Source organism: Lissotriton helveticus, chromosome 9 (assembly GCF_964261635.1).
Source record: "Lissotriton helveticus chromosome 9, aLisHel1.1, whole genome shotgun sequence".
Classification (NCBI taxonomy): Eukaryota; Metazoa; Chordata; class Amphibia; order Caudata; family Salamandridae; genus Lissotriton; species Lissotriton helveticus.
In genome coordinates, this window is record NC_136070.1 from 544,846,114 (window position 1) to 544,858,409 (window position 12,296).

At 44.4% G+C, this 12,296-nt stretch overlaps 1 protein-coding gene across 1 annotated transcript in view; it reads left to right on the forward strand.

Annotated features, from left to right (window-relative positions):
- Positions 1–12,296, forward strand: part of CAPN1 (calpain 1) — a 245,531-nt gene that overhangs the window by 139,913 nt on the left and 93,322 nt on the right. Inside the window, exon 5 of the mRNA XM_078660425.1 lies at positions 10,606–10,739. Within this exon, the coding sequence (XP_078516551.1) occupies positions 10,606–10,739 (134 nt within the window). The remainder of the gene's footprint in view (positions 1–10,605; positions 10,740–12,296) is intronic.

Consider the following 12,296-nt stretch of genomic DNA (forward strand, 5'->3'; position numbering starts at 1 on the left):
AATAAAGTCCACGCCAAGAGTCTTCATCGAGACAGTGGTAGTGGTACAACTCAGAAGGCAGAGCATACATGTCTACACATACTTAGACGATTGGCTAGTTAAGGCAGACACCTTGGAACTTTGTCAGGAGAACATGGTAAGTGTCGCTTCTACACAAAATCGGTTTTACTGTGAATTGGATAACTCATTCCCAAACCAGGAACACTTTTCTAGGAGCAAACCTCAACACACTAGTGGCGTTGGTATATCCTACAACACCAAGGGCTCAGGCCATACGTACTCCAATACAACTCACCCCGATGTCACAGTCTCTGAAGAAAGTAATGAAACTCTTAGGGATGATGGCTTCTTGTATCCACCTCATTCCCAATGAGAGACTTCACATGAGGCCAGAACAGTAATGGTTATGCAATCAATGAACTCAGGAATTAGGCACTTGGGAGGATCTAGTGGTTCTAACAGACAAAGTCGGCAAGGAACTGAGGTGGTGGACTGCGGGCAACATTCTCAAGGGGAGACCTTTCAAAGCCCCCTCACCACAAGCTGTCATTACCACGGACCCCTCAATGGTAAGTTGGGGAGCATACATAGATACCCTAAAGATAAGGGGGTTATCTACCAAACACAACACTTTTCTGGAACTAAAGAGAATCTTCTTAACACTGAAAGCCCTTCAAAGGCAGATCGGGGGTAAATGGTGCAAATTCTAACAGACAATACAATTGCAATGGTCTAGATCAACAAACGGAGGGGGGTGGGGGTACCGTATCATATCTACTGTCACAATTAGCACAGAGCAATTGGAAATAGGCCATAGCAGAGAACATTTCAGTGCTAGCAAGTCATGTCCACCCTATGGAATATGTTCAGTCAGATGGGCTAAGCAGACAAACAAACTGCTCACTGTACTGGGAAATAGAACAGTCTATTATAGACAAATTCTTTTGGTCTGTGGGGGAACACCAGGCCTAGATCTCTTTGCAACATCAGAAAACGCAAAAAGCTGGTGCCTAGCATACTGGTGCAGGATCTTTTCGTGAGCACAACTGATCCCAACAGTTCTAGAGAAATTCAAAAGTTTCAACATGAAAATGATTCTTAGAGCTCCAAGATGGCCTCATAAGCCATGATTCTCTAAACCTGATCCAATTGTCAGCACAACATGTCAAATACCACTGTGCAGGGACACTCATACAATGCACAGGGAAGAGTATTCCACCCTAACCCGGGGGCGATGCAATTGGCAGCATGGTTTCTGAAGCAGTAGAATTTGAACAAACGTAAATCTGCCAGAGTCCTCATTACATGTAATAGGACAAGCCCGAAGGCTGGCAACCAGAAGGCGCAATGCCTTCAAGTGGAAAATATATGTAACCTGGTGCTAATCCAATAAGATGAAGCATGTACTCCTCCAAGACACTGCAACAGCCTGGTACTTAACACATTTAAAAAAGTGAAAACTCTCATATGCCTTGTTAAGGGTGGATTTATCAACTATTGCGGCTTACTTAAAAGAATTATGCATACAAAACATTGTGTCACTCCCACAGATAAAGATGTTAATGGAAGGAACAAAAAATATTTTTGCCAGCAAGGGCGTTGCCTCCTCCACAGTAGAACTTAAACTTAGTTTTGGCAGGGTTAATGGAGACACCCTTCAAACCAATGCTCAAAGCCACACTCCGACATTTCGCACTGAAAACGCTGTTCTTGGTATCAAACAGTTCACTAACAAGAGTTAGTGGGATACAGTCACTAAAGGTACGGGAGCCTTACCTATCCTTATACAAGGATAAAGTGATAATGATGACACACCCAAAGTTCTTGCCAAAGTTTATTTAACTTTTTCACATAAACTAGGCTATCACAATATCAGTCTTTTTCCAGAAACCTACAAATGCTGCAGAAAAGGCCCTACACACATTAGATGTCAGGAGGGCTGTCATGTACTACATGCAAGCAACACACAACAATGGAAAGACACCGCCATTTTTTGTAGGCCATTCAGTTCAAGCTCTGGGGATGACTGTCTCCAAGAACACTATTGCCAGATGGATTGTACAAACTATCCAACTGTGTAACCTTTTCGCTACTAAGTCTTTGCTCGACAAACCACAGGCCCACTCCACAAGGAAGAAAGGGGCTACGAAGGCTTTCATGGCCAACATGTCAATACAAGATATATGCAGGGCTTCAACCTTGTCTTCTCAACGTGCATTCCCAAAACATTATTGCGTGGACTTACACTCACCAAAAGAAGATGAGGCACGACGGCTATGCGGAACAACATGTTCGAGGCATATGAGCTGCAGATTCTACACTGTGCATTAGATCGCCACCTGGTGTTGGGCCCGGATGATTGCATGTTGTTGTCGTCTTGGAAGAAGTCTTTGTAGTCACGAGATAGGTGACTCCTCCCTTGGACGATAGTGCACATCGGCTCCATCCTTAGATTGTTATTTTCCGCCACTGTGTTCGGATGCAACTTTTCCGCTCCGGTTCGAAAATCTACTTTTCGAAGACTTCGACGCGCAAAAACTTCAAAAAACAAACTTTAACTTCAATATACATAGACTCGTCCTCATTACTTCGATTGTGGTCGTCGACGCGGGCCGTTGGGCCTACTCACGTGGTGAGGCCTACAACTCATGGAAATGACACCATTCAAAAAATGCCCCGTGTGTGGAGCAATATTTCCACGCAGCGACCATCACGAGGTGTGTAACCTGTGTTTATCACCTGAACACGACAAATCGAGCTGCACAGCTTGTGCGTCCTTTTCGATCCAAGAAGACAATTCGAGATCGGAGGGCCCGTCGACGTGACATGCAGAGATCGGCTCCGGAACCGGTGGATATCTTCGATGAAGAACCATGTGTCCCAGAGGAAGATTCCGATGATCTCCAGATCGTATCTGAGGCAGATTACTCCGATGACTCCATACCTTCAGGTCAACGCGTGAGTACGACTGCCCCTACCCCAGCCCCAACCACTAAAACAAAGGCTAAGGTCAAAACTCCGCCTTCGGGGCCCAGACGAGACCGAGACATTGCTTCAAAAGCCCCGCCATCGAGCCCGGCTCCGAAGAAACTATTAAAGCCTTCCGGTAGCTCCATACCGAGCAAACCGCACGTGCCGATATTACTCGGCACCGAAACCGAAAGAAGTTCTGGTTCCGAAGAACATTCAGAAACCGTCGACTCCTAAAGACAAGACGGCACCAATGAAGCCTGCTTCCACTTCAAAATCTTTGGTGCCGAAAGCCACAAAGCCTGCTTCCGATGCCTCTAAGCCCTCGAACCAGGCCTCAACTCCGAAAACAATACATTCAGTGCTGAAAAGTATGCCAAAGGACTATACAACAACTCCTAAGGCTAAAGGCAAGCAGAAACCAGGCCCGGAGCCGAAAAAATCTGCGCCGAAAGCAATTTCTCAAGAAGAAGAGCTTTTTAGACCTTTGCAAAAAAAGGATATACAAGGATATACATAGATCCAGAAGCAGGACATGTTTCCACCGCACCACACAGGAAGAGGAAGTCCGATACAGCACCTACACATCCAATGCCTGTCAAGTATGAAGACTCTGCCACATCTCCTATGCACCCTTCTTCTCCTGTATCTCCTTCTCTTGCTCTCCCTTTGAATATTTCACCTCAAAATTCTCCTCCTCCTTCTCTACAACATACACCTCCTCAGGATGCTGATGACGATCAGTATAGCATGGGGGGAGGGAAAGACCCAGATGACCCTTTTCCCTACCCAAGAGGTTCATCAGACTGGGAGTATCCAAACCCACAGGATATACCAGATATTCCTGACCCACATATAAATCCATCTAAACCTTCTCCTCCAGAAGACAATATCGGGTTTGGACACTTAATAGGGCTGCCATCTATCACAATGTCACCATGCATTCAGATGAGGCAGTAGAAGATTTTTTACTAGACACTTTTGAACAATCCCAAAAATCTGTGCAATTACTGCCAATGATTAAAGGAGTCATTAAACATGCACCAGAAGTGTTTAAAGATCCTGTAAGAGCTAGAATCATAAACCCAAGGATAAGGAAAAAGTACAGAGCAGCTCCTGCGGATCCTGCTTACATTAAAGGACAGCTACCCTTAGACTCCCTAGTAGTTTCAAACGCTAGGAAAAGAGCAAATTCCCAAACATCAGGCGAAGCACCACCTCCTGATAAAGAATCAAAGATCATAAATTCTTCAGGGAAAAGAATAGCTGCCCAAGGTAGCAATGCATGGCGCATTGCTAACACACAATCCCTCCTAGCAAGATACGACAGGGCTCACTATGATCAGCTAGAGAAGCTCTTACAACATCTACCTGACCAATACAAGGCACAAGCAGATGACCTCATACAAGAGGGTAAACTTATATCAAATGCCTCCATTAAATTTGCACTAGATGTAGCAGACACTGCATCCAGGGCAATAAACACTAGTGTCCTCCTTTGACGTCACGCGTGGCTACGCATTTCAGGATTGAAACAAGAGGTACAGACCACTATCTTAAATCAACCATTCAACCAACACCATTGTTTGGTCCAGAAGTAGACGCAGCCCTTGAAAAAAATGAAACAAGACACTGACACAGCCAAGTCTATGGGAGCTCTGCAGTCCACGCAAGCTCGAGGCTCCTTTTGTTGCTCCTTCTACAGAGGAGGCTCCAAACAAGCTGGAGCACACAATTCAGCTTCCTTTAAGACAAATACACAAGCATCCTCTAACAAAGGATACTTTAGAGGGGGCTACAGAGGTAATAAAAATAAGGGAAGAGGTCGAGGTAATAACAACAATCGATCCTCCTCCACCACTAAACAGTGACTTCCTTCAGCTCCCCCAACAGCATGCCACTCCTGTAGGGGGGAGATTAACACAGTTCCTACCTGTCTGGAATTCCATCACAACAGACAAGTGGGTAAGACAGATTAACCAGTATGGTTTCTGCCTAGAGCTTACAGCTACCCCATCAAATATACCACCCAGACAGCTTCCAATGTCCACAGAACATCTAACACTGCTCCAACAAGAGGTTCTCTCATTGCTGCAAAAAGATGCAATAGAGCTAGTTCCATTGCAACTTCAAGGAACAGGGGTCTACTCACTCTACTTCCTAATACCCAAAAAGGATGTTACACTTAGACCAATTCTAGATTTAAGGCCTCTCAATCTATATATACACTCAGACCATTTTCACATAGTCACTTTACAACAAGTGCTCCCATTATTGCAACAAGGCGATTTCCTCACAACACTAGACCTCAAAGACGCCTACTTTCACATTCCCATACATCCTTCTCACAGGAAGTATCTCAGGTTTGTGCTAGAAGGACAACACTATCAATTCATAGTCCTTCCATTCGGGGTCACAACTGCACCACGAGTCTTTACAAAGTGCCTAGCAGTAGTAGCAGCACATCTCGGAAGACAACATATCCATGTCTTCCCATACTTAGGCGATTGGCTCATAAAGGCCAAGTCATTCAACCAGTATGTTCAACACACATCTCACACGATTCAGACACTGCACAACTTGGGGTTTACAATAAACCAGACCAAGTCACATCTGCAGCCCTCTCATGTACATCAATACCTAGGGGCTACCATAAATACCAATACAGCTCTAGCTTATCCCAGTCCAGCCAAGATACAGAGCATTCAAGACATAGTCACAAGGTTTCAAAACCAACACTCTCTTCCAGCCAGAGTGTTCATGCAATTAATAGGCATGGTGGCATCTTGCATTTTTATTGTACCATATGCAAGACTGCAAATGCACCCATTACAGGAATGTCTAGCACATCAGTGGAATCAGGCACAAGGGCAACTAATAGACCTGGTGTTGGTGGACAGTCGTACACATCGCTCCCTGCAGTGGTGGAACTTGTCCAGAGGTCGTATGTTCCTCGAGCCTGTTCCACAGATAGCACTGACAAGACGCATCCCTCACAGGATGGGGAGCACATCTGCTCCACCACACAACTCAGGGAAGAGGGAACGCTCAACAAAAAATGCTTCACATCAATCACCTAGAGTTGCTGGCAATTTTCCTGGCACTGAAATCCTTCCAAGTGCACATACAGAACAAATCTGTCTTAATCCGGTCGGACAACATGACAGCCATGTACTACATACAAAAACAAGGAGGCACAGATTCCCTGCAACTGGTCCAGCTTGCACAAAACATCTGGAAATGGGCCATTCCACAAAAGATATATCTCCTTGCAGAACACCTTCCAGGAGTTCACAATCAGGTAGCCGATCTGTTAAGTCGACAAACACAACAGATTCACGAATGGGAACTACATATGCAGGTTCTTCAACAATTCTTTCACAAGTGGGGTCATCCAGACATAGACCTGTTTGCCACACCCAAAAACGCAAAATGCCCAACCTTCGCCGCCAGGTTTCCACACCCGTTGTCCAAGGGCAATGCGATATGGATGAACTGGTCAGCCAAATTTGCATATGCTTTTCCGCCAACCCCGCTAATACCACTAGTGTTACGCAAGCTCCGACAACAGTCTCTCAAACTGATTCTGGTAGCTCCCACATGGGCACGCCAACCGTGGTTTACCACACTACTAGAACTCTCTAGTTCCACACCAAAAACTGTCTCTGAGACCATCCATGCTAACGTAGAACCATGGAGACATCAGGCATCCAGATCCAGGTCAACTGAATCTGGCTGTCTGGCTCCTGAAGTCTTAGAGTTTGGTTACCTTAACCTGCCACCAGACTGTATGAATATCATTAAAGAAGCCAGAAGACCTACTACTAGAGCTTGCTATGCTGCTAAATGGAAAAGATTTGCCATTTACTGCAATAATAATAAAATTGATCCTTTAGATGCTTCCATACAAAATATTATCGGTTACCTTCTCCATTTACAAAGATGTAATCTGGCATATTCATCTATATGTTTACAACTTGCAGCCATTGCCGCATATCTACAAAACAGACAACATATGTCATTGTTTAGAGTACCAGCAATAAAAGCTTTTATGGAAGGATTAAAAATAATTATTCCTCCTAGATTACCATCCTCTCCAGTGTGGAACCTAAACATTCTTCTTACCAGGCTCATGGGACCCCCTTTTGAACCTTTACACAAATGTGAACTACAATTTCTCTCATGGAAAACAGCTTTCCTCGTTGCCATTACCTTTCTTAGAAGAGTTGGTGAGATTCAAGCTTTCACTATACAACAACCATTCTTACAATTACACCGTAACAAGGTGGTTCTAAGAATTAATCCTTAATTCCTTCCTAAAGAAATTACTCCTTTTCATCTAAACCGATCTGTTGAGTTACCAGTGTTTTTTCAAAACCCAGACTCTGTAGCAGAGAGAGCTTTACACACACTGGATGTAAAAAGAGCTCTTCTTGAGTACATAGATAGGACCAAGTCCTTTCTCAAAACAAAGCAACTATTTGTAGCTTTCTCGCCACCACATAAAGGCAACCCCATTTCTAAATCAGGAATTGCAAGGTGCATTGTTAAATGTATACAAATATGCTATCACAAAGCAAAACGCACATTAACAGATCCTCCTAAAGCACACTCCACACGCAAACTAGGAGCCTCCATGGCTTTCTTAGGGAACATTCCCCTAGAAGACATCTGCAAGGCAGCAACATGATCTACAACACACACCTTCACTAAACACTATTGTGTTGATGTGCAAGCCAAGCAGCAAGCTACAGTAGGCCAAGCTGTCCTCAAAACTATCTTTCAAACTACTGCAACGGATACAGATGACCACCGCTAGGGGAGATACTGCTGCACAATCGATGCACAGTGTAGAATCTGCAGCTTATATGCCTCGAACGGAAAATGCTACTTACCAGTATGCATCTGTTCTTGGCATGTAGAGCTGCAGATTTCTACACGCCCTCCCGCCTCCCGGGGACCTGTATTTGTTCCAGTTTTATCTTAATTAGATATACACGCATGGACATATTTTCTTTCTCTCTACTGACTCCATAATTTCCCATCCTGGCAAAAAACCATCGAAGTATGGAGCCGATGCCCATTCGCATTATCGTCCAAGGGAGGAGTCACCTTTCTCGTGACTACAAAGACTTCTTCCAAGACGACAACAACATGCAATCATCTGAGCCCAACACCAGGTGGCAATCTAATGCACAGTGTAGAAATCTGCAGCTCTATATGCCAAAAACAGATGCATATTGCTAAGTAGCATTTTCCTTTTGCCTCCACTTCCTCTTCTACTCATTACCAGAAGACAAGTAATATTGCTACATAATCTGTGCAAAGCATGTGGATCTCGAAGAGATTTCATGCCGCTAAAGAAACCAGTTGTGACCTGTAATGGAGCTGATCCCTTTAGTAATAGAAAATCAGAACTTTCAGCTTTTGTGAAATATACACTGTAGCAGAATAGATTGTTAAAGGCATGTGTTTAAGGGAAAGTAAGGAAAGGCAGTCTGTTCAAGGTGAAATACCAGACAAGCAAGTGATTTGATTTTGAGATGTATATAGCGATTGAATGCCCAAGGGCGTCTAGGCGCTGCAACAGAGGAATCTGCCGATAATGAAAGAAGGAAAGGATTTAGTTTGAGAAAAGCCAAGTTTTCAGCGCTTTTCTGAAGGAAAGCAGATTTGGACAGTTTTTAATGGCTAGAGGGAGCAAGTTCCACAATTTTGCAGTGTTCAAGATAAAACTGCTTCCTCCCCAGCGAGCTTTCCTAAATTTGGGTATCTGAAGAAGTGTACTGTGCACTGAGCGTAGTGTTCTACAAGAATGGTACCATGAAAAATGCTGTTTCAGGTACACAGGTCCTGTTCCATGAACAGCTTTATACGCCAAGCATAGAGAGAGTAAGAGATCCTTGTGCAATCTGTGGGGTTGTTTTCCCTAGGGTCAATTTAACATTTCACCTCAGAAGCCGAACAAATGAGTATATCTGTTGGGTAAAAAGATTTTATTACGAAACTAGCAGCCCGTCCCGATGTTGTCCGGGTATGAAATAGAATGTGTGTAATGTGAGTATTTGGCAAGGGCAATTTATTTTAAAATCTCGCTGTAGTCAACATTTTTTGTTTCATTAGAATAGGGACGGAGAAGGCCCAGCTGAAGCCCTGGTTGATGTTATCAGGCGCGTGTAATTAGTGTACTGATCCGCCGCCTGAGCCCGGCTAGAGCCCTGGTTGATGGTAGCAGGCGTGTGTAATTCGTTGAATGAGAGAGTTCAGTAACAGGGCGCAGGAGAGGCTGCAGTAACTTTACTTACCAGGCCTCCAGGTGAACGCGTTTGTCACGCCCCAGCACACGGCCACAGCAGACGATCTTCTGATTAATGTACGACCCACATGGCATGAAGGGCGGAACGTAGCACACGTCCCCAGCATTTCTCACGCCCCCAGCGTGCCCCTTGATGTGGCGCAATTGCGTTCACATGGCATGAAGGCCGGACACACGCCCCCAGCGTTTCTCACGCCCCCAGCGTGTCACGCCCCCAGCGTGCCCCTTGATGCTGTGCAGCAACGTAATTGGTGCTTGTATGTACGACTCACATAGCATGAAGGGCGGACACACACCCCCAGCGTTTGTCACGCCCCCAGCGTTTGTCATGCCCCCAGCACACGCCCACAGCTCATGATGTGATGGCCGTACCACACGCCCCCAGCGTTAGTCATGACCCCAGACCACGCCCACAGCACAACACAGACACACCCACAAGGGACTACTTTGCTGGCACGGTACTTTTACCTTTTAAATGTATAGAGGAGTTGGCCTAACGGCTAAGGCGCTCAACCTCGGACCTGGGGATCTGGGTTCGAGTCTTGGTAACGACGCCAAACATCCTGTGATTCTGGGAAAATCACTTAATCTCCCCGTGCCTAACAAAAAGGAATGTGTGTCATCATGTAACGTAACTGGTGCTATGTAAAGCGCTCTGATACTTGATTCAGTTTGGGTCAAGTTCGCGCTATATAAAACTCTGCAAAAAAAAATAAATATATGGTGGCCGTCTGCATAGCCTATGTCCTTCTGCTGCAACTGCCCTTTCCAACGCTGTATTGGGTGTTGTGATTGGTGCTGTGGTTACTGAGATTACCCGCCTCAAAGGTTTGGGCTCTCTTTATAATATTAGTATGGATGTGTGAAGTACCTAGACACCCTGAATTGCACATTATCTCATGAAGAGGTACACCATATTCTCTCATCATAAACCTTAAAAGCAGGTAAGTTACCCTGAGAAAAAAGTCTACCCACACATGTTCACTTTCAGTTAATTCCTAATTTTTTGATGATCCACTTCATGCCTTTACTTTGACTAGGTACATTCTTACAGTATCCCCCAGTTGCTCCCTGCATGTGGTTTACCCGTTCGTGTATCTGCATTTGCATACTAATTAACTGGCTGGTATCAGTTATCATTGCTGATTGTTATACGCCCAAAGGATCTGAACATATGCTAGCAGTGTAGGACCTTAGTACATAGTTGCTCCTATTTATTCTTTAGGGGAGTTGCTTGGTTCCATAATTTCTCTGTTAACATCAGAATGGCAAACATTCACTCATTGACTGGCTGCTCCCCTTTTTCTGTCTCTTTACAGATCTGGCAGTTCGGCGAGTGGGTGGACGTGGTGGTGGATGACTTACTGCCGATGAAGGATGGCAAGCTTGTGTTTGTCCACTCGGCGGAGGGTACAGAGTTCTGGAGTGCTTTGTTGGAGAAGGCTTATGCTAAGTGAGTGATGTGTAGGCAGGTGACTGACTTTGTTGGTCAAGATGCACTCTAGGGTGGAAACAGCATCAGATTGGCCTTGAATAAGGTTTGCTAAATTATATCGGAGTTTGAAGGATCGTTTTGACATGATGTGAAGGGATTTTGGGTACAAAGGGAAAGGGGTGACTTTACACATTGGATTCGACTGAACAGGGTCACAGGTAACTTCGTTTTCACTGAAGGCATTTTGAGCAGGTGGTTGCACAGGTTGTCAAGTCAACCATGAACAGAACGACAGTCCTCTGGAAGCCCACCTTCTTATTGCACCCCTCAGCACCCTCCACTCGTAATACACAGTAAAGTTCACGCAACACATACACACTTCACACATAAAGGACATGGAAAGGACTCCAGTGAAAGGTGAAGCGACAAACCATTAAAAGGGGCAGACAATAGGCCGTCTACACTCAATGATGAAGATAAAAATATCAACACTCCTGGACAAGAATCGCTGCCACCATCATCACCAGTCACCTCATAGTCTGGACTGAGGAGGTATTACCCACCATCATACTGTTTGGGTGTACACTTTGGGTGTTGACCTGTTTCAAATATAGCAGGCTTGATTTTCGTCCATTTCTTGTTAAAAGGTGGTGTACCTGCAGTGGGCTTAAATAATGTTGAGTCCGCTGGTGGAAAAACATTGGGCCAAAGAGGATGCAGCAGAGACCACTAACTCGCTCTTTCTGTGTGAAAAAGGCCGCATTATTGAAGACCGGTGCACCTCGCAATATTAACTTTGGCCTTTGAATTACAAAATTTCACGTCACTATACTTTTTTTCACCTACATGCCTAATTCCCCACCCCTAAAGTTTCCCTCCCTTGATATCCTTTACTTGCAACTGTTTAAACCCCTACTTGGTCATTAACTGTTGAATTTTAACCCCTGAAACCTCGTACCTACTTCTATAAACAACTACCTATCTAAGTATCTCATGTCTTAACTTATCATTTGTTGCTTCTTTCCAGTGTAACTTGTTCACAACCATAAACTTAACCAGTAACCATATAAAAACTAGTTACCAAAATGCCTTGCACCTGCTTCAAGTGACAACCAAAATCAAAAATTTCCAACCTAGCACACTTGTGCTCAATAAAATTACCCTAACCATGTAGATCCTTAATGACAATCCTCCATTGAATTAAGGGAGGAAGAAAATCCTTTCATCCCCCTAAATGGTAGACTGCTGTGTCATATTACTCAAAATGGTGACACAGAGCCTAAAATGGCTGCATTAATACCTCAAAGTGGGTAAGACACGCACCACACGCTTGAATTCATAAAATGAAAGTTTGTCGCGTGCTGCCGGGGCTTTGCTTTCTGTACCATGAAGCGTTAAGAGTAATCTATGGTGCAAATCCTAAATAGGAGTTGTCCCCCTGCGCACCGCGTATATAATACCCAAACGTGGGTATAATGAAGTTGATCCAAATTAAGAGTTGTTTTCACAAAAAGTTTTTTACTGCATGAGTTTCTTCTTATTGTCAAATTTTCTTATTCATTTGTACAACAAGGT